At 40.8% G+C, this 23,388-nt stretch overlaps 1 protein-coding gene across 4 annotated transcripts; it reads right to left on the reverse strand.

The window, feature by feature from the left end:
* Nucleotides 1-330: 330 nt before the first annotated feature.
* htra4 (HtrA serine peptidase 4) lies at nucleotides 331-17,978 on the reverse strand. 4 transcript variants are annotated; one of them, XM_044196508.1, is made up of 10 exons: nucleotides 17,500-17,978; nucleotides 11,186-11,285; nucleotides 10,885-11,089; nucleotides 8,631-8,825; nucleotides 8,459-8,491; nucleotides 7,903-8,017; nucleotides 7,726-7,783; nucleotides 6,565-6,660; nucleotides 1,071-1,108; nucleotides 826-967 (listed from the first exon to the last, which is right to left on the reverse strand). In XM_044196508.1, the coding sequence occupies exons 1-10, from the start codon at nucleotides 17,921-17,923 to the stop codon at nucleotides 957-959; spliced, it is 1,275 nt and encodes a 424-aa protein (XP_044052443.1). In that variant the 5' UTR covers nucleotides 17,924-17,978; the 3' UTR covers nucleotides 826-956. The 4 variants fall into 4 exon arrangements, with proteins under 4 accessions (XP_044052442.1, XP_044052445.1, XP_044052443.1 ...); XM_044196507.1 differs by lacking the exon at nucleotides 1,071-1,108 and having other exon boundaries at nucleotides 331-967; XM_044196510.1 differs by lacking the exons at nucleotides 1,071-1,108; nucleotides 17,500-17,978 and adding an exon at nucleotides 12,276-12,338 and having other exon boundaries at nucleotides 331-967.
* Between the last annotated feature and the right edge of the window lie 5,410 nt (nucleotides 17,979-23,388).

Genomic DNA, 23,388 nt, shown 5'->3' on the forward strand with positions numbered 1-23,388 from the left:
CGCCCCCTGGTGGCTGGCTGCCGTATAGGTCATAAACCCCGCCCCCTCAATGTTAGCGGATGGGACATGAGCCAAGCTAAAAAAATCAATGTACACGTCAAATACATTTTTCCCAAAAATGAATTCTGTCATTTTAGGTAGTTCTTATCACGCTGATGTTTGTTCAGGTGTTCATTTTTCTGATAAGTTTGGTTCTAATTAGTTATTTGATGCTATAAAAATGGGGTTTCACGTCATGATTGACAGCTGAGGCTGGCTTACGATTGAGTCGGCCGGGTGTATGGGCTGGACCTCGATACCGCGGCTCCAACCCCGATCACTATTGCGCAGACTCTGGCTCCAAATGACGTCACCAGCGCAAGATGGCAGCTCCTATATCCGGGATATTTTGGCTTCATTTTTGTACAGTGGGAGGAAGTGGAGACCTGTCGTCCATCTTTATATATAGTCTATGGTCAGAACATGACATGTCTTGTTGCTTCATGTCATGGGTGTAAAAATTTGTATCTTTACCTTTGATGATTTCTTCCTCTATGATTGTTGAACATTTTTGTAAAATGGTGGCTCTAGAAAGAAGCCCTTGCTTTCATTCTGAAGAAGTGACAAAATATGGTGTATTCACCTTGACATTTTAGATCACTGAAACATTTTCTGATGCCAGTCTCTTGAGCTTCCTTGCTCTCGTAAACACAAAATAGACCAAGTAATGCAGGGCACATCACCAACTGTTTTACCTGCGGTAGGTACAATATAGTACATTTACATTTCTTTTTTAATGGCAGACATTTATAGTCAGTAGTATCAGTCAGTCTCTTCAGGAATGATAGTTAGCGTAACATCCTTATCCTTTCGTTTCACCACTACTGAAAGCGTGGTGCCACTCTGGATGGCTTCGCTCACTTCCTGCGTGGTGTGGACGGGCCACCCGTTGATGCCGATGATGACGTCATGATCGATCATGCCAGCGCTGTGGAGAAAACGACACCTTGAATCACTAACACATAAAGCTTTACTAAAACAGACCCAACCTTGCTGGGTAGATCTTACGCTGTAAGGAAAACATGCTTGACCTTTAGACAAGTCTGTTCCTGTGTCGGGTTCCTTCCCCCTCAAGAAACAAAGTAAGCAAAGGAAGCGGTGGGGTCATGGATTTATAATGCACTGCACTGCTTGACATTTACATTTGAGGCATTTACTCTTGCTGATGATCTTATGCAGACTGATTGACAATAGGCCTACACACTAGACTGTTGAGTAAGATTAAAGATTAAATTCATCAGACAATAGTGGGGGTGCAAGCAGGGCTGGACTGGGAAAATAATGAAAAATGGCCCTGGACTTTTTGACTCACCATTTGTTCCTTCATTAAATCCTTGTGCAAGAAAAATGGTTTGTCTCTAATTTGGTCCTAACTTGTCAATAATCATAACCATTCATGCATAACAACGAGTTCCGCATTTAAAGTTTGCTCCCACCCCATCCAGGCTGTGATTGGTTGGTTCACGAAAAGTGACACTGACGAGCGCATCGACTTTATGAAAAGTTGAACATGTTTCAACAAAAGGCACCAGATATAACTAAATAAACAGCCAGCCAAACCCAAACCTTGCTTATCTTATCCCTATTGTCTTCTGTCTTACCGCTTCAGCTGCAGAACCTTGACTAACAGTTGAACTGGTATCGCTGGGCTCACTGGGCTGCTCTCGCTCCTCTCTGCTGCCAGTGCCTTCGGACTTACTAGGCTGAGATGATTAGGTACCTTTATGTTTTTTCTCTTTTTATTTGTCCATCTTGTTTCACTCCTAGTTATCCATGTGATGTCACCCCATAACTAAGATGGGAACGGGGCGGGGCCCAGATAAAGTTAGAATTCAACCACAGTGAGCCGGCACCCGGCAACTCACTCGCCACACTGGTGCGTAATCAAAGATGTATCTCTCTCGCTCTTGTTTTTGAATAATTGCACTCAGGTTCAAATATGCGATTGCGCCAGCCAGTGTCAAGAAAAAAAAAACAATGGGCCGATCTACCTGTTTTATGGGCCGGTCAGACAAAAAAAGAGGCACGTCGGGCCACCAGGAAAGTGCCTGGTCTGCCAGATGGCCAGTCCAGCCCTGGTTGCAAGGAGTCATATAGTGGACAGTTCAACATTGTCAAGGTAAACTCCTCTGCTGTACTGGTTGTATGTTAGACTACTGATGTATGCTGTTCAAAGCTTCAGTCTTCAATGTCACAGGAGGCGGTGTTGGACTATTAAGAATATAGAGAGCCTAAAGAGTCGGAGAGAGAGATCCTGTCTTCACTAAGAGAAAGATGTCAGAGTTTTGCCTGTGGGAAGCACAAGTATAATGAGCAACCAGACAACAGTTCAGTCTGCAGCCTTGAGAACTGCAGGGATGCTCTTATTCCACACCTCGGAAAATATCCAGAGAACTCCAAATGTCAGTTCACAGCACTGCAGCTGCATTTTGTAAAACCTAGTGCTTAAACAAGCTCGTACTGTGCATCATAGAGCTCCAGGTAACGCTTTCTAATAAAAAAACAACTCACTAGTGCGGTTATCTTAATTTGAAACTTACACCAATGGGAAAAAGACATATTTAATCTTTTAACAATGCTTTCTGCAAGAGCCAACATTTTAGGTTGACAGTTGAGAATAATAGTGACATGTGCATGTGTCAATTAGGGTTGGACTCCTGTTTTTTGTAAGGTTAATAGTGATGCTTATATGTTTTGGACTGAAACCACAGAAACAAGAAATATGAAAACCTGTACAGATTCATTCCTAAATATTCCTGCTAGGGTGGGAAAGTCTCTGCAACAATATATGTACAACACAGACTGAAATCCAGTGGAAAGACTGATAATATTAAAACTGCACTGCACAATGGATCAAATGACTAATGTGTAATGTGAAAGCCGTTGCTCTTAGTGATGAACCCACAGAGAATTAGGTATACAGTATATATGTATATACATATACAGTATATATGTTAGTTTTCCAGCTCACTAACATTATTTACAGTCACAGCAGATAGCTGTAGAGCTAAAAACCTCTAATAAACCCACTGTACACTACTGCTCATCAAGTTAGCGACATTTTTTTTCCAGAGGGCCATACTGACTTAAATAAAGTAAGCAAAGGCCCACACATTGGACACTGAACTGAAACATGAAACATATAGTGCTGAATTATGTTAAACTATATGAATTTGGTAGACATGACAGATTGCTTTAAGGTCTTTTCACACGGGGAGCGATTGACGTGCCTGGTAATTAATTTTCAATGAGAGGTGAGCGGGCAGGTAGGGAGGTGCGGGCAATCTGACAGGCGGAGTGACAAGCGGGCGTGATCCCGTGAAACCGTTGCAGGTCATGTTCGTCTCACGCACACTCGCTGCCAGAGTTGAATTGTCTTGAACTTTTTTCTACGCGACACGCAGGTCGCCGTGCAAATCAGTGGACGAGGGACTGATCCTTGCCGTTTGTGAGTTCCCTGATATATATAGGCTTCATAAACAGGAGGGCTTTCGCATGGCAGAGCACCGGCGCAAGACTGAATGTATCAGGGAATGCTATGTATTAGTTATGTATTACTTAATCTAGGCTATAAAGAAAAAAACAGTTGTACCGGCCGGGATACAGTAGTGCACAGAAGCAGTTTCTCTGGTTACCACGCATAGAGCGCTTGGTGTTTACTCGCAGAGTGCGTGTCTGTCTGTCTATTCACATGAGGAGTGCAGTGAGACCCCGCGAATCCAAGCGAGTACGCAGGCGGTCCTTGTTAGAAAAAACAAGAACTTTCTGTAAGAAAATGTTGACTTTTTTACAGCTGTATTGTGTCAATCTGGTGTACTCTGAGATTACAATGCAAAGATTACTTAAAACAATTCACTTAAATGCAAAATTCATTTTTAAATTAGCCTACATCTTTCCAATTGTCTGATATGCACCACTGGATAGGTCACTGATGAAACACATTGCATTATGTTATAAACATGGACTCAAGGCAGACTGCTTTACAATTCTCAATTAATATGACTTATTCATATTTACCATTAGAGTACATACCTGCATCACTGAATGAAGAAAATATGAATATTCACAACCACTAATTATGAACAAATACATTGTCATATTCATGAATATACAGTATACATGAATACATTTTTTCTGTTCTTTCTTCAGTTATTTCTTGTGTAACTGTTTTTACTGATGTAGCAAACTCAAACTTTAATACCATTGCAGTATAGACCTGCATCACTGAATGAAGAAAAGATTAGATTAATATTTACTATTTATGAACAAACACATTGTCTTACACATGGATACATTAAATCATTTTCTGTTTTACTCTTGTAACTGTGTAATTAACCTATGAGAATTAATTGAATTAACTGTGAGATATTTATGAATGACAGTACCCATGTAATTTAGTAATTTAATCCAGGGTAGTCAGCATTGGGAAATGTGTGAAGCACTTAATGGTCATTTGTCGGGAAAACAGGTTCAGCTTGGCATATCAAACATACAGCCTTTGAACCGACACTCATGAAGAAATATTTAGATGTCCACTCTGTTAAAAATGCGAGTCAACTTTTCTATTTTTTGACAAATTCATCCCAACTCATCGATTCTGTCATCACAACCGTTAACATTATTAGCACGTCACTTGCGGATGCAAGAGTCAACTTGAGGCCTGTACACCATGTCCTAACTGAATGCAAGCATCCAACTATCAGATCGCATCGCGTAACATTGGACGCTCTCTGTCCACGCTGAATCTGTTAAATATGCAAGTCTGTTGTCTGTTGTCAGCTGTGCGCTCGAGATCAGACTGGAGACGTTAACCACTCAAGTAAAAGATGGTGAGTACTTGCTAACTAGTTATGTTAGTAGGCCTACGTTTTAAACAGAAAACACGTTTTATATTGTGATATTTAAATGTTTTCTTTACTGCAAGCTAGCAAGCTCTGCTGAGCATCCTGACAGAAAACACACAAAAATAAATCTTCATACTAGAAACATCCAGCTCCCTGGCGATCTCCCTCCAATCAGCTGCCACCTTATTTAGGTTAACTCCTCATTTAAACTTCATGAATCAACCGTTCCTGGTCCGCCGGCGCACATAAGACACAGAAAATAATGCAAAACCGGTTTCAGTTCCGTAAACTGAAACACGAATCCAAATGAATGCTAATGTTGCTGTGTCTGCTGGATGTGTTAATAGGCAATGTTTTGCTAACACGTCCACCATAACAACTTTTTACAGTGCTGTCAATGTTGTGGCCAACTCATGTGAAAGATATCTGACTTGACTGGTAAATGCTCCACAGTGCTTGCTGAAAAAAGCTGCCTGCTGCGGCTGGAAACAAGGTGATGACAGCAGTGAGACTGAACCAAGACAGTAAAGTTGTGGGCGGGCTGTACGACCAAAACAATGGTCATCTTGCAAGAACATTTTCGTATTCTTATCTTAACTTCCTCTTACTTTTTTTCGTACAGTGGGCTCGTACGAGTGTGCCACGTCAGATTCAGCAAACGCTCCTAACTTCAAATAACTGTGAAAATTACCTGTGTAAACATGATGAATGCCTTCTGTGAGTGCATATTCATGAGAATTGTAAATTAGCATAATCAACGCCTCAATAATACCATATAAGGCTATGCGTCCTGCCCCTTACGTCAGGAAGTGTTCATTCATGAAAATTACATCGAAGAAGAACTTTACGAGTTCAGAGAGAGCAAGTCCTGTTTTCGGAGATCCATAAAGGAAAGTCTATCATTTTTAACAGCGTCAGCAGTGGATTTAAGGGGAATAGGGTTGGATCGGCGTGTCTGTCTGCGGAGTTGCGACTCTAACAAATTACACATTCGTAGAAACACAGCCCGTGGTAATCTAAACCGTGACAACAACCATTTATCTGTCGCTGCCAATATCAGCATGCTTACTAAAGACACGCTCTCTTCCCTGGGCCTGACGCTCTAAGGCATCCAAAAGCTTACACTTCCAGTTGACATTATTCTATAGAGAGACAAATTAACCTTCAATTAGTGCATAATTTAAGATGTTTTGCAGTTTGAGATGTTCATATTGATATTGTAGTGTTATACAATAGCATCAATAGTCAATTTAAATGATGATATCGTTAGGCTTTCTGAATAAATTTAGAATTATATTATAATTCGAATTGCAGAGTCAAACAGGATAATGTCAACATGATTATAAAGTGTATTTTATATAGGATTTTCAAACTCAAAATAGCTTCAAAGTAATGAAATCCATTAGTGAAAAAAACTAATTAACTAATTGCATGTGACTCCTACGACAGGTCTGGACCACTCATAAATTGTATTCGTGCCTAAGAGAACATTCAAAATACAAGAAACAGCACAGTATAATGTCAATCAATTTTACATCCATCAAATGAGAAGTGAGAAGACGCCAATATGAATAACAAACATACTGCATGCTGTTATATTTTGTCCTTCTTGTGAAATTGTGAGCTGAATGGGATGGGATTTCACACCACATAGTAGACAAGATCGTACCTTGACTCTTACCTGGATGCAGCTGTTCCAGGTATTACCTCATAAATGTAAACCCCTGAGCTCACATCTGGAAATTCACCCTCATGCTCCTTGAGATCCTGGATCAAACTGGACAAATGGAGACAAAGATGGATTAAACTTTGAAACAGTCTATACCAACTGAGACAACTCAAAAATGTATCAAAATGATATATGTTGGCTAATGCAAAGTTTCTCTAAACTTCTAACGGGATAATATTGTACATTGCAAAGCATCACAATATAAAAAAAAAGAAAATTTAAATGGCTCTAGGGATGGTAATGTAGGTCGGTCCGCGACTGAAATACGTACATTCATGGTCCCCAGAGGATGAATCCTAATGACTTTGATGATCCCCTGATTTTTACCAAAATCTAGCGCCATCAGGCCTAATAAGTGTCTAATACTTTGGTTTATGACCAAATACCTGCAAAACTAATGACTTTCCCATCAGCCTCAGCTGTAGCTTGTGTTTGGTGGTAATTGGCAAATTTTAGCATGCTAACATGCTAAAGTATGATGGTGAACATAGTTAGCATCATGCCTGCTAAACATTAGCATGTTAGCATTGTCCCTGTGAGGATGTTAGCATGCTGACGGTAGCATGTAGCTCACAGCACCAGCGCATAGTACAGCCCATGGATGTATTAGGAGAGCTGGATACTCCGGTGCCACTCAGCTTTGCAGCCAATTTGTGGCCGTTCACGGTACTGCAGCAAAAAAATCCTGAGGCCCAAAAAGCATTTTCCACATAGAGCACTATAAAAGAGACGCCTGTAAAACTGCTGATAGGACACCTCCAACTGCAAACAAGGTCAATGATTACTTTGTATTATTATTTTTTTAACCATGAAGGTTTTATATATTTGTGAAACTTTCCAAGCCTAGAAAAGCAATATCATTTTGTGTTGATGTCGTCAGTCAGTGTCATGTGCAGTGGGCCACATAACGCAGAAGCAAATCCAGATGCTAAAAAATGTTTTTGGCTTATGCGCTCATGAGCAATTTCCATTGAAATTAATGGGTGGCGTCTTGTAGTCCGATATCCAGTTCTTCTAATACATCCATGGTACAACCTCACAGAGCCATTGTTAAACATGGATGGCTTCCCTAAAATGAATGAATGGAAGTTGGTTCTTCTGATGTTTACTTACGATGGTGAAAGCTGGAGCATCCGGACGCCTATGTATTTCTTTTTTTGTCCTGTATTTCCTAAAGGCAAATGAATGAACGAATGAATACATTAATTATTTGAATTAATGAAAGAGATCATATAGTAATTCCTTGAGACTGTGACGATATCGACAACACCAACATTAGATCCTGCTCACCGTTGACTTGTCTGTTGTAGGATTCAACAAGGAACTGGCGTATTCTGTCCGCAGGGATGGCAAAAGAGATTCCTGCTGCCACCTTCAGAGTATTTATGCCTATTACATCTCCATCCTGTTAAACACAGAATGGAAGGAGAGTCATGAGATTATGGTCTTAAGTGTTTTTGTAGTCACTTATCTGTGTTTTCACAGTGAAGGACTATCTATAAAATATACTATTTTCCTTTAGAAAGACCTGGATTTTTTGAGAAAGGAAGCTGGTGGCAGCACCTTGATAAATTAATGTACCATCTGTATGATTTTATTCCATAGTAACAATGCAAAAGCCTCCATAATCAGGTCTTGTCCTAAAATACTGTGAGGGAAGCTTAATCTTGAACCTGAGGGAGCAGACTGGAGACTTTGGGTATTAAATAAAACAAAATCATGACCTCAGTCCTCACTGTCATAAATAAAACAAGAGAGATCGCCTACATAGCAGAAAGCATAACAAATATGCAAATGGATTGGTATTATCCCTTTTCATGTGATATAGCACTATAAATCCTCTTACCAAATTGACAAGCGGTCCACCAGAGTTGCCGTACTGTGAAACAACAGAGCAACAAAAACATTTTCTTACTCATTGTTAAAGTAGAACAAAAACTGTCAAGACAGATGACGTGAAATGCAGAACCAAGAAAGGAAATGATTGTGTTTGTAATGCTAATTGTGGTGTCACTGACATTAATGATGGCGTCAGTTTGGATGTAGTCCATGTCAGAGTCCTTAAAGCCCAGCTCCAGGCCGTTGCGCTGGGCAGTGCTGATAATGCCGGTGGTGACGGTGTTCTGCAGGGAGAAAGGGCTTCCCACTGCCATCACAAACTCACCAGGACGCAGGTCTGAGGACTGGCCGAGACGAAGCACAGGCAGGGGACTCTGCAGCAAGGCACAAAGGGACATGACAACCCACAGAGAAAGATAACTCCATTTTATGAATTGAACTATTATGAAAATAATGTCAATATTTCATTCATTAGTTGACCTTGGCATTGTAAGATTATTTAAGGTCAGCAGGCTAACTAGCCCTCCTAGATACAGTAACTATGGTATAGTATAGATTCAACAGAAGATCAATGAGGCTACATACAGCTGGCCCTCTGCTAAGTATTGTAGGGCTTGACTGTCACTAAAAGCTGTGTTTTTTTAGAAGAGCCAAGAAGTTCTTGTCTATTCACAGCTCCCATAGAATTCCAATAGACTTGCTTGCTTTCAATTCTTCAAGACCTTTCACCGGCTTCTTCAGAAGGAAGCCTTTTGGATAGAAACCAAATAAGTCTTCCAGAATCTGCAGCGCAGTTCCCTTTGACTTAGCACCTCTAGATAAAACTTTGTGGTGACAGAAAAAGTATTGGGTGGAGAAACCTACAGCTTGAATACACGTGGGTTGTAGGACTACAAAGCGTTTATGGAACTGTTGTTTGTTTAACCCTGCCCATTGAAGGGGAACTCCACTGATTGTACACAGCTAAGTCTGTTTACAGGTGTTGGGGAGTACTACTGCATATGTGAACAAAGTTGTATAAAGCCTGTTGTGGCTCCAGAGGGAGCTGTGTGAAGTCTGGCAAATGTCCTCAAGTGATGTCAGTTGAGTCAGCGTATGGTGGGGCTGAAGACTACGAGTTTGAAAATGAAAGAAATCTGGGGGGGTGGAGTTAGAAAGAAGTGAGCTTACCGACAGACTGTCGGCAGTCGAGTTGCATTATGGGTAATAAGATAATATAAAGGCGCCAAGTTTTGACAAGGAAACAGAATGTGTGTAATAATAAAGATGATATCTCTGGTTCTGCTGCATCGATTTTGATCCTTTTTTTAAAGCTGTCCATCATGAGTGCAATGCTAAATCAGTGGAGTACTCTTTTAATAAGATTTTCTTCCATCAGTGAAATTCTGACAAAATGATTGTGGAACTTTAAATGAGAAAATAGTTGTACTTTTTGTTTTTCTCTGATGTGTCCTCACGTACCTAACCTGTGAGTCTAACTTATGTTCCTGAGTCTTATAAAATCTCCATATTTCCATCAAGTCTCTAGGACGTGTGTGTAACCACTAAACTTTTGACATCAAAACAAAACACTCAATTTTGTCATTGTTACATGATTAGTAGGTTATTAAATCACCAGGTTTCCTTCTTAGTCTTCATTGCTTCTTCTTGTTTCTTGTATGAGCACCAATTTATGTGACTCTAACATGGGATTTGTTGGGTATAAACCAAACTAAAATAAGCCTTAGCCTGTCTCTGCCTGCCTCCTCTTATTCCAGGCTGAGGCCATTTATCTCTGGGGTGGATTGTAATGCTCAGCCAAATGTATAGCCACATCTCCCGGGGCATGGAGCCTTATGCGAAATTTGCCTTTTAGGCAAGCTTTAGAGCTCCTACAAGAAATGTAACACAGAGAGATTGTGTAAAGCTGTCACCACTCCCTGGTTGTTTTAAGACAAATTCCTTCACCTATAGAGCAGTCAAATACAGTGATTCTTCTGGTTTACTCCTTGTGATCTTGAGGTATTCTTGTATTCAGATCAGTACTAAAAATGTTAATCATGTGCTTCATGCCGAGTGGAGTCTGACTGAAGTGGTTGGGAGTAGAGTCCCCACTACCATACAAAGCAGCTGGTTGTGTGAGAGCATGTCTGAGCAGTGACATGTTTTATTCAGCACTCGCAAATACACAAAAAACTACCTGAGGCTTCGAATTTACGAGACATGACCAAATACCACCCCAGAGGAATTCAGATGACAAATTAACTATGTTAAGGAATAGAGTCTACTTTTGGTGGGCAAAGGCCCTTGTTGACTTTCTCCATGGAATATGTGTGCAGGATTAATACACTTTGATGTTAGTTGCTGATGACAAGCTGCCAGGCCAGAGGAAAACACAAGACAGAATTTAGTCGAAGGCCCTTGGGGAGCTGAGGGCAAACAGTGGGCGCTCACATCTGCTGTAATTTTGATGAGTGCGATGTCCATATTTTGGTCCACGTCCTTGACTGTAGCGTCGTACTGCAAACCGTTTTTAAGCTCAACCTTTATCCGCTGTTTGTTGGTGAGTACGTGAGCATTGGTGATGATCCAGCCGTCCTCTGACACTATAAACCCAGAGCCACTTGACACAGAGACCTCTTCACTGGAAAATGGCACTCTGGCAAGAGAAAAGGCAAAAGGAAAACATAATTTTGTATCTGTGGGAACTTGAGTATTGAAGGAGTTTTAATTTTCTTGCTTCAGTTAGTTTTACTTTTGGAAAAGCTCCAGATGCACCACAGCTGGGACAATCTTATCCACCACATCTGCAATGAAGTTGAACTTGTAGCGCATACTTCCTGGATGTTGGATTCCTTTGAGGACACAGGATAATAGATGACAGGTTAGGCTACTCAGTTTCTCTAAAATGTGATGGATTAAATCTGTAAAATAGAAAAAAAAATATTCAAACTATTTTTTGCCATGCTAGCGGCGTGGCTCTAAGGATGGCAGTGTCGATCGGTTGGTCGTCCGCTCAATTTTGAACCTTTAAAAAAAAAAAAAACTGTCCATCCATGTGAGTCCAATGCAATGCTACATCAGTGGAGTAGTCTATAACATTGCTTGTATACTGTATTCTTCCCTGTTGTCAGTTTACCAGTCATTACCGCTCTCTTTTCACGGCCTGCTGGTCCCTCCCTGCTCTGCAGTAGTTCTCAGTGTTTCCCACCTTCAGCCATCACACCCACACCCACCTGTACGCCTGTTCCCAATCTCTTAATCAGCTCCCCAGCATACTGTAATATACCAGCCACTGATCTATTGTGTCTGTTGTGTATTTGTCTGGCATTCTTGTTACTTGTTTTGCCCGCCTGCTTCTTTATCCCTTTTGCTGACTACCTGTTGACGAATAGTGGACACTATAAACTTTTTTTTTTTTTTTTAATTTAACCTGCCTGTCTCTGTCCCCTTAGGTTAGACGGAGTGTCACATGAGTAAAATACTAGGCTGCATTTTCAGAGCACGACTCACACGTCTTCTCAGGCAACTAGTGGCACATGGTTGCTCTGCTGCAAGCTTTTATGGTTGTTGATTTCTTTGAGATCATGGACTAACTGCAAGCACAAACAAACCTCTTCATAAAAACAAAGATCAGATTATAGTACAGTCTGTCCCATCTCTGCTACCTTGCCACCACTTATACAGTTTAGCTGTTTTTTTTAAATCTGATATCAAAAGAGTTAAAGGCTTAAGTGCCTACAAGAGGAAATGGAAGGTCAACCTCAACAGTTTAAGCAATTAGGTTTTATTACAAATGCAGCCTGCTGTGGACACCTGTGTTTATGTCACCTAAGGGCTCTTACCCGATAATGTCTCCAAAGTTCTCCTCCTCTGCTCTCTAAGCAAACACGCAATCCCTCTCCTGAAGCCACCACATTCTGACTGATGCTGTGTTTACAGAGTTGCACAAATGAACTTGTCTTTGCAGAAACAGCCTTCAATGCAAATGACAGTGTGTCCATTGCCAAGAGCTACTGTGGCAGAACACCAACTATTTTGCCTGTCAGAGAGCTCTACTAGCAAATCAACAGTATGCTCTCTGTTGGCAGGGAGATCCTGTAGCTTTCACTATCCTCTCAATTTCACTGTACAGCTATGCCAACTTGTGCAACTGTGGATCATCCATCAGATGAATACCATTTATACTTGACATGTCATCTAATCCACTATTGAGTCTCCAAATTGTAAAACAAGTGTAAATCTCCTTATAGGACACAATGCAGATCACGCACTAGATTCAACATTTCCATCACAGATGTGTTATTTCAAAAAGGGTTACATGTTTTAACTCTATAATGGTCTGCTCAACCATAGATGGAGCACATTTTTAATTAGTGATATCTTGCTGAACTTGTTGCACTTAAAGGTACCCTGTGGAGTTTTTGGCCACTAGTAGTGCTATGGAGCAATGTTTTTGTGAGTGGGTCTCCAGTTTTTTGCACATGCATGTGCTCAAGCATGTTTAGCGCTGTTCCACTGGTCGACAGTGGAATAGCGGTGTTAGTAATGCACTAAGAAACATAGTAGTACACCAACAAAGGCAGTGAAGAAGAGTGTAAGCTAGCAAACATGGATGTAAACAATGCATGATATAAAATATTTTGATATTATAATATAAAGTATTCGGCTTGTGGCATGTTTGTGGTGAAGGTAGCCTACTTACAGAGGGAAGAAATGTTATATATTAAGTTTTTTAAGAACCTCTTAAGATGATTTTTTCATTTTACCTCTTCCTTTTCTTAACCACTAGGTTAGAGCACATTCATGGTCAATTCTATCATTTTGCAAAGAGCATTTTATAATAATATAAATATACAAATACAGTAATATAATATTTTTCAGTAAAATTAGAAAGTTGAGAGTTCTTTGACCCCAGCTCTCTATGGAGAAAAATAAGACCTATAAATAAAGCTGGAAAATAGTGAATTGCAGACTAAATATTGTTTCCCCAAGCTTTACCAAAGATGGATGAGAAAAAAACAAGGCTTTCAACATAATTAAATACTGATTGCAATAATGCAATGAAAATATCTCAGTTAATAGGAGTAATCAAAACAGTCAATAGGGACACAATCAGTGGTTCAATGTACGAGCAGTTTCTGTGTAGTGTTATGGTGGATGCTGGGGAGCATAGATTAGTGGTGGATGCGCTCTCTCTCTCTCTCTCTCTCTCTCTCTCTCTCTCTCTCTCTCTCTCTCTCTCTCTCACACATACACACACATCTTGCATCAAGCAGACGGAGTAGCTGTAGATATGCCAACATTTTTGGCTTGTCTGTTTCCTGATCACCCTGGTTACTGAGCAGCAATGGAAAGTGATGAAATATACTGACAGGCCTCTTGACAGACCACATTGTCCTCATCTTACCTTCTCTACACTGGTAGCATGGGTTACATGGGTTTAGGTTTTTCTCATTCATATAGTTATTGCATTTTGGGTGAACTGACCCTTTAATGTAAACCTGTTTTGGTGGATTTGATGAGGCGAGCGGTGGCTGAAGGTCACATAAATTCTGACACATGTAATTAGCATGCATTCTACTACAAACCCAATAAAAGAACAGAAACCAATCAGCATGCTAAAATATACATACCTACATGCATTATGTATCAATCACATTATTTTTTTATACAATATTGTGCCATCACAGAGATGGCAGCTGTTAGTCCATAAGGATTTACACTCTGGGCTTTTTGCTGTAGGACATTATTATGATTGTAAAAAACATTAGTGTCACATAACTATAGAACACAATCGACTTTATTTATAAGACATACATACAGACAGTAACTTTAATTACACAGTGACAATGTATGTTATGTCTTCATATCTCTGTATGTTTTTTAAGCCTCGCTGTTTTTTCCACCTTCCACTCTCAGACCTCAATAACACTTTCGTCGTTAAAGGCACACTACTTCCTGCACTGGGAGTGAATGTTAGTATTTAACGTAAATTGCAATGGTCGTAATTGTCCAATATTAAAGTAAATTCTAGGGATACTGGACTAAATGTCTTTTTAGAAAAGGCCAGTGGCAGTAAAGTGACTTTCAGATAACAGCTACGAGATAGAAAGAAATGTGAGATAATTACTTTTTTAAAAAGTCATTATATCCTGTTGAGACACTACAGAGTGCTGCTTTCACTACACAGCCAGTGTGGGCAAGGTGTTATAACAATTTTAAAGATATAGGTATTGCTTATTCGCTTTCTTGCCGAGAGTTAGATGAGAAGACTGATACCACTGTCATATCTGTGCGGTGAATGCAAACAGCCAGAAGCTAGTTAGCTTAGCATAAAGACTGGAAACAAGGGGAAACAGCTAGCCTGGCTCTGTCCAAAGGTAACAAAATCCACCTACCAGCACCTCTAAAGCTCACTAACTAACACGTTAAATCTCTCTCTTTTTTAATCCATGTATCTCTTTTTAAAAAATCCATACAGAGTGAAAACAACAATGGATTTTTACAAGGGGTTACTGTATGTGCTCGACTATTTCTTGGCCAGGACCAGTTGCCAGGCAACCAGACTCCAGGAAGTTACTGGTCCCGACCCAGAAATAGCCCATCACATAACCCCCTTGTTAAACTGGCTACATATAGTCGTATAAACTTTTTTAACCAAATACTGTATATCCTCATTCTGGTCTAGACACCTACACAATCTTCAACTTTAAATCATGAAATATGGTTTGGTTCTTTACAAAAAAGGCAACTAGGGTCCCCAGAACATCAAGCCATACTGCTTTGTTGTGGTAGAAAAAAAGTTTAAAATCAAAAAGTACCCGCTGGATCATTAGAAACAAGACCAACATGTATTGACTGTATACCTGTCTTCCTAACTCACTTGCTCACTTTATATTATTGGTCATGTTGCTATGTATTTTCTGTTTGCTATATTGTTTTATAGTAGCAGGGAATCTCCACTTGCAATGTGGATAGACACAACAAGTTTTATGTGGGCAAACAGGGTAAATCTTATTAGGTGGGGATGAATCGATCTTCTCTATCACAGCTCCACATTATAATTTACATTGGAAAAAGAAAGGTAGCTTTTTACATAAAACCTTTACCTCCCGTATAGCTTTACACACAGCTCAGTTCATTTTGGTCACATCCTGGCCTATTTCAGTGGTCACACAGTTTCCCTTCATATGGCTATATGACTAGTAACCAGGCTTCATTAAAAGAAAACACCTCCTAACAGGGATGTTTCTGTTTCTTATTTACTATTTATTTTATATTTTATGGCTCCCTATATATTGTATGTCTGTGAGCTTTTGCATACCTGCTTGTAGAGCCATAGAGGGTCTAAAGTATGATGAATTCTCTCTCCTCTGTGGATGGCTATGATAAGAAACTGCAGATTATGAAAATAGATAGCACAGGATGGAAAAATGAAGGGAATATATTTGCACAGCAGCGTGGTGCTGGGATTCCCTCAGGAGAATTAAACACCATCACTGGAGAATGTGTGACTGCATTTTGTCTTGTTGCTCATCTGAGCATGAATATGCAGAAGACTGGTAGCACACAATAGCAAAGCTTTCTGGGAAGACAAATTTTCCAGATATATATCCTTTTCATCCAAGAGTCTTTCACAGTCTCCAGAATGGCTTATTAGCTTCTCAAGTCAAATTAAAGAGCCACAGTCTGTTAGGCCACAAGAGCACCAACAGAATAGCTTAGGTTAAAAGGGGAACTCCAGCAATTTTTTGTTGCACTTCCATAACACTGAGATACTCATAAGAAGCATATTTTAAAAAAGAATAGACACAATTAGGACAACCGATGTCCCCACTGAGATCTGGAGGAGGGCACATCAAGGATGCAGAAGTGGAATGAAGCGGCGAGGGAAGAGAGAGGGGTCCAGACAAAAGAGACTTAAGAACAAGAGATTTAAGCCGTGTCTGCCTTCTCTTGTCATGGGCAACATGAGATCACTGGCAAATAAAATGGACGAGCTAACGGCGTTAGCCGGGAGTCAGATGGAGTTCCGTGAGTGTAGTTCGATGTGCTTCTCAGAGACATGGCTACACCAGGATATCCCGGATCATAACGTTTCCATCAGCGGCTTTCAGACGGTTCGGGCCGAAAGGGATCACACCGGGAGTGGTAGGCAGAGAGGCGGCAGGCTTGTTGTGCTGGTCAACAACAGATGGTATAACCCTGGTCACGTTACTATCATGTGCCCCCCCCCCGCAAACCTAACAAGGCAGCGGCAAGGCAACCCACCATTAAGTCTGGTTCTGTCCAAGGTTTCTGCCCTCTTAAAGGAAGTTTTTTCTTGCCACTGTCGCCAAATGCTTGCTCATGGTGGGATTTGTTGGGTCTCTGTAAATAATATTATAAAGCGTACGGTCTAGACCTGCTCTATAGGAAAAGTGCAATGAGACAACTTCTGTTATGAATTGGTGCTATATAAATAAAATTTAATTGAATTGAAAACATGCTGCACTTTAACATAATAGCCTAGCCCGTAGAGCCTAAGCCTATCTATTGATGTAATAATCCATTAAGCTAACACATCATAATAGGCTAATAGATAACATCAAGTAACCTTAGACATATATTTAAGGTTAGGAAAAACAAGTAATCAGTTTAAAATATTCTTTGAAATATGTCATTAGTGTGAAAGCAAGGGCCTGCACTAATGAAACTGTGTCCGAAATTACCAAACATGTCACTGAAAAATAGTTTTGTGTCAACTACAACTAAATGGTGAGCCATGATTTGTAAAAATATAATACACTCTTCATTTGTTCACATAAAGAAAGCAGATACCTTCAGGAATTCAGAAATGTATAGCCTATGTTGAATTATTTTTAGAATTTTTTTTGTTTGTTTGTTTGTTTGTTTTCTAGTAAATAAGATTGCAAAATTATGAATATTAAGTTTTAGGCTTACTTAGGCTACTTATCATTATTTTTCACAGGCAAGTTTCAACTTTATTAAATACAACTTCAGTAACACTGGTCAGGTAAATATTTTCCATTAAACGAAAGAATGAAAGTTAATCACACAACTCACCTGAATCACACCAACCACTCTGGATCAAAATGACCGGGGGGGTCTCACCGAGCTCGGCTCTCCTGTTCGCGGCCCTCAGGCGGCAGATGCTGGGGTAAGTCCTGCCGTCGCTGCCGCACACCGGGCCGGGGGAGGCGCACACGCACGAGCTGTGGAGCCTACCGAGCTTCCCCGTGTCAGAGTCGCACCGCAGCCCGTCACCGCAGGACAGGCCGCCACCGCTCCGCTCCCCGCAGACTTCACCCTCCCCGGCCGCGCACACCACGCAGCAGCCGCATCCATCCCTGACCTGCCCGTAGTAACAGGCCTGCGGCGGGACAGGGCAATGAGAGGCATCGCAAACCTGCGGGCAACTTTGTCTTTTTCTCAGCAGACCTGCTTGAACTGCGGAGGTGAGGAGTGTGAAGTAAGCCACAAACTTCATCGTGACCTAAAATCGATTCACAACAGTTTTCCTCTTGTTGCTGACTCTAGGTGTACCTATGATGCCGTTGCTTGTGTTCATACTGATGAAGTTCATCCAGGTGTACAGCCTAGCCTACACCACCACACAAATACAATCTCATTGCTGCAAGTTTTCTTAGCTTAGAACTGGCTAAGGGCCAATAACTATGCTAGTAGCAGCATGCTGATCCTGGATTCTCCTCCATGTTCCTGTATGCTGTGTCATCTTATAACCACTGTGGAATGCAGCTGCATCAGATTTTATTGTATATGCATTTATGAGGAGACCCAAAGGCGATGTACTGTAGTGTCTGCCTCCCACTCATGGAGACAACATTGCGTGTGATGAGTGGAGCAAAAGGTTTTCTTGTTAGTCTGTGGTTGGTAATTAAAGACCTGGCATTTAATGCTGAGGTGAACCTGAGGGCCAACACAGTCTCTTTTTCAGAATTATAGTTGACATTTAGGTCTATGTATTAGTGCATATAGTGTTTTATTTCATTCTTCATAAACAAAACAATTTAATTTGTTTTTGGAGCTGTTATGGCATGCCACCTTAAATCACTTTCTTAGTAATCACATCATGTCATATCACATCATGTATAGCCTACTTCACATGACCCATAAACCCTGCTGCATACTTCTCCCCCATACTGGTTAAATAAGTCTATTACTTTTTCTGCTTCTATTTTCCTTTTTCCTGTTTCTCTTATTGAGAATTTGATAATTTCCAAAAATGCATATTAAATTAATCTTTACAGATCTGGTGACTGTGAAGGCCCTTTGTATTGATTTGCAGTGATCCTTCCCCCTAAGGGGTCAAGTGGACCCAAACCATGTCAGCAACATGCCCCCCACAGCATAACAGAGCCACAGCCAGATCCCCTCACTGTGGGGTTCAGGCTTTCAGGCCTTTACTGTTTTATTGGTGTACGCCACACATGCACTCGTCCACTTGTTGAGAACATGGTGAAAGATGACTAATCTGACCATATTGCTTATTTCCACATCTCTGTAGACCAGTGCCTATGGTTTTTGCACCACTGAACTCTCAAATGTGCATTTATCTTTGTAATAAGCGGGTTATGCACCACAACCCTGCTATAAGCCCTCTCTATGTAATTGTCGATGGACTGCTCTTGCTGACACAGTCTGATCACATCCTGCATTGACATTCTCAGTCACCTGAGGACGAGTTGCTCTTCTGTTTTTCCTTACATATCGCACTAATGCACGAGCATCACAGTAATCAAATGTGCGCTGTCGACCACACGCTTCCGACCTTATTTAGTGATGTCTTTCTGCTGGGAGTTGAGATTTCAACGAGCAAGTAAGGGAGATGAAGGCTCAAAAAGTCGGGAGAAAAAGAAAAAGTTTGACTATTTAGATACATTTGAAATTACATTTAACATTAGTTAGTGTTGTAATTATTATCCGGTTATGGGGGAAAGAACATGGACATTGTTTGGACATAAACGGATTGAAATAGTAGTTACCTGGATGTAACTCCAGTTCTATGAGTACGTGCTTAGCTAACCTCTAACTAGCTATTGGTTTACCCTCTGAGGCACCCTGAAAAAAAGATCTTTACATTCACCGCCCAATCTGGGGTTAGCAGGCACCCAGTGCCCTCGACCTATATAACCTAGTTAGAGAGCTTCACACGTACTCATAGAACTGGAGTTACATCCGGGGAACTACTATTTCTATTTTGTACGTGCTCTGCCCTCTAACCAGCTTTGCTATTGGTTAACACCAAGGCGAAGGCCATAGGGATAAGCTGTACCCCGACTGAGCCCGAACCAAAAAACACACTCCGAACCCACCCATAAAAACACTTCAGACTGCTCCAGAAGAGGTCCCCCCAGATGATGCACCAAGCACTGAATGAACCACTGACCCAGCAGTCATATCCCTGAGATACGACTGCGCGAATGTCGAGGTCGGGGACCAAGAAGCAGCCAGGCAAATATCCTCTACTGAGACACCCCTGAACAACACCAATGCCTGGTGGAGTGTGCCCTCACAGAGGAAGGCAACCCACCACCCCACAACAACAGCAAATCGCATCACATATCCAGTGAGCAAGCCACTGCTCCGACAAGGTCAGAACTCCTGAAAGCCGCCGTATGCTCCGCATAACACTTGAGTGCATGTACAGGGCACAAGGTGTGCAGACGCTCTTCCTCATTGTCGGCGTGAGGAGGGGGAAAGAAAGCCCTCAAGCGGATAACCCTCGATCTGAATGAGGAAGGGATGACCTTAGGCCTGAAGGCTGGGTTCGGTCGAAACTTCAGTGACTGAAGAATATGGTCAAAGAAGAAGAAACCGCGACACCAGAGGGTTACAAAAAACTCCCGGAAGATCCGTACACAGGGTGGCTAAATGAAAAAGGTAGACGAGTTGCACGGGTGCAGGGGTCATATAGGGCGAGGACCCTGATTGGGCAGTGAGTGTAAAGATCTTTTTTTCAGGGTGCAGAGGTGGTGCCTTGGAGGGTAAACTAACAGCGAAGCCGGGCGGAGCATGTACGAAACCAGCAGCTAGCTTGACAAATGTTGGCTAAGTTAGCTACCGTGCATCAGTACATGGACACTTGAAAGAAAATGGTTTAGCTGGGAGTCAATTTATTATCGCTGATCAGCGCACACGATCACAACTCTCAGCTGAGTCTGTGATTTGTTGTTTTCTTAGTTTATAGTAGTATATCGTATTGAGTTTAAGTGACACCTGCATACGTTTCATTCTCTGTGAGTGGAAGCTGGATTGCTCCTGCTTGCTGCATGTGGGAAAAGTGGCCCCACACACACTGTGGAGAGGACGACGTTGCTTCTTTTTTTCTTTTTGATTCATGAAGTATTCTTTGCATCTGACAGACTGAGACTGTAAGTAAGGAAGATTGTCTTTTCATACGAGATGAGATTCATATGCGCTCCAACAAGCTTGCCAACAACTTTATGAACTAAAACCTTGGTTATTTTATTTTATTTGGATTGTTTCTTATTCATCCGTGATGAGGTGTGTGTGTGTATTGTGTTGAATAAATACACACTATGTTATTGTTAAAGTGAATATATGTGCTCTGTGCATTATTAATGTAATATAGATTAAGGTGAGGTGATCCTACTAGGAATAGGTAAAACATTTCAGCTGTATAAAGGTTATTCTTTTTGCTGATATTTCTCTGAGTGTAAGTATTCAGAGTGGGGGCTCGAGAGCAAATATTTTGCCGCATGGGAGATTCATTATGCAATATAGCCACACTTTGGCATCCCTGTGGCTACCCACCATTGCTCCTCCCATGTTTTTCAGTAATATTTCACTTTATGTAAGTGAGCAAGGTGGATGGGATACATTTACTCAGCCCCCGATCTTCTTTGTTTGGGCTTTTAGACGCCATAATGAACTGCTCTCTGCTTTCGCTGCAACTGAAAGAATAGCTATCTATTGATCAGTCTGCTATCTCTCTCACCTATTACACCTGTTGGAGGGCTTATTAACTCTATCTTTACAAACTCTGTGTGACTCATCCATGTCATCTATAAGGGGTTTCTCTGAAAGATCCAAGGCAACCTTTGATCATATCCTGCAGCTTGGAAATGTAGATGGACACTGATATCTAAACTAGGAACTCGAGCTGAGATGATCTTTAGTATTGGTTTAAAGTGCTTTCAGTATATGTCAACAGAGAGTAATATACAATAGACAGCAGGTTTTCTGACCATTAGAATTGTGTAAGAGATGCCAAGTAAAGATTTTTTAAGTGTAACTCAAAAAACAGGCTTATTTCATATTTGACAACATTGATAAACCGAGTTCAACCGATATATGAGGCTGATATTGGCCCTCTGATATGATGAATATGATGCAGTTTGATTGATTATGTTAATTATATAACTGATCAATGCACTGGTCATCTACAGGAAGCCCTTATCATGACGACCACTTTATGTGGCCTTTCGAAATGTATTTTAGATATTAATGCCTGGATGTCACAAAACTTTTTACAGCTCAACCAGGACAAAACTGAAACTTTAGTCATAGGTTTGAAAGCTCAGAGAGAGAAACTAGTCGCAAAACTATTTAATACTAATACTAATAATTCTGCTGGACTTACCCCAAGCCAACAAGAAAAAAATCTTGGTGTGGTCTTTGACTCAGACCTTTGGGTTTGTCACCAAATCTGCTTTTAATCACCTTAAAAATATCACTAAAGTGCTACCATTTCTCTCTCTGAGTGACACAGAGAGACTACGCTTTTATATTGAGCATATTATTTTGTTGTCTCCTTAAATATTGTATCCAGTTTTCAGTCTAGCTTTTATCTAACTATTTTTTTATTATTATAACTTTTAATCTTGTTCTCATTGTCATAATTTTTATCTTTGTTCTGTCCTTTAATCTATTTGATTTCTCTCTATTACGGTTTACACTTCTTATTATCGTCTTGTCAGTCAGCTGTGAAGCACTTTGAACTGCACTAACCTGTATGAAAGGTGCTATACCAATACAATTTGATTGACTGATTGATGAACTAATTCTAATGCAGCGTGATGATCAATACCCCAAGTATGTGTGAGTATATTATTAGGTTCATTATGTTATTATGCCAATGCTATTCTGCTGGCGTGCGCTAGCCTAAAATGTGTCTCTCACAAGACTAAAAATGAAACTTCTGGAAGTAGTTACACCTTTTTGGAAGTTTTATAGCATGAAATTGATCAAATCAAACCAACTGCAAAATGCAATCTAACCTACTGACAGTCTCTGTCCAAAACATTGACATTAACACCAGCCTTGCCTGGTCTCTTGCCCACATCTCACTCAAATAGCTCTGGTGTTGTGCTCATTAAGAGCCTAGTGACAGCTGTTGGAAAAAGAATACACCATTCAGAGCTTTGTAGATGAGAATACGAAAGGGGGTGTCAGCTTCCTGTACCAGAGCCAGAAAACTGCAACATCCTTGAAAAATGTATACAGAAAAAAAATGGGGACAAGCATAGATGAGATCAATGAGCTGCACAGGTCGGGAAACAGAGGACCCAAATGCAGACAGCAGGCAGAGCAGATTCAGTTCAACATTTTTAATGATAAGAACAAGGCTTACTCGGGTTACAGGCAGACAGTGGTCACAACCAGGTAAGCAGTCAAAACATAAAAGCAAACAAGTGCAATAGGGAGCCAGCAAAAACCAAAAGTCCATAAACAAAGGTACACCAGGGTCAGGAAGCTTAACACACGTACAACAACCATCTGACACAGAACAGAGGAAGACAGACTTAATATGTTCAGGTAGGGGAGACAACGAGACACAGGTGAAGCCAATCACAGCAATCAAAGACATGAGGGAAGAAGAATATTTCAAAATAAAACAGGAAATAACCAAACACAAACCTAAAACCATGGCACGAACAAGCATTGGTGTCCTTCAGAGAAGTTAGCATG

Source organism: Siniperca chuatsi, linkage group LG5, assembly GCF_020085105.1.
Source record: "Siniperca chuatsi isolate FFG_IHB_CAS linkage group LG5, ASM2008510v1, whole genome shotgun sequence".
NCBI classification, from domain to species: Eukaryota; Metazoa; Chordata; class Actinopteri; order Centrarchiformes; family Sinipercidae; genus Siniperca; species Siniperca chuatsi.

Coding starts and splice junctions, on each gene's coding strand:
- htra4 (XM_044196507.1), bottom strand. CDS start 17,923: ATGAAGTTTGTGGCTTACTTCACACTCCTCACCTCCGCAGTTCAAGCA. Junction 8,018..8,458: donor GTGGACCGCTTGTCAATTTG/GTAAGAGGATTT, acceptor TGTGTTTAACAG/GATGGAGATGTAATAGGCAT. Junction 968..6,564: donor CCTGGAACAGCTGCATCCAG/GTAAGAGTCAAG, acceptor TTTTCTCCACAG/CGCTGGCATGATCGATCATG.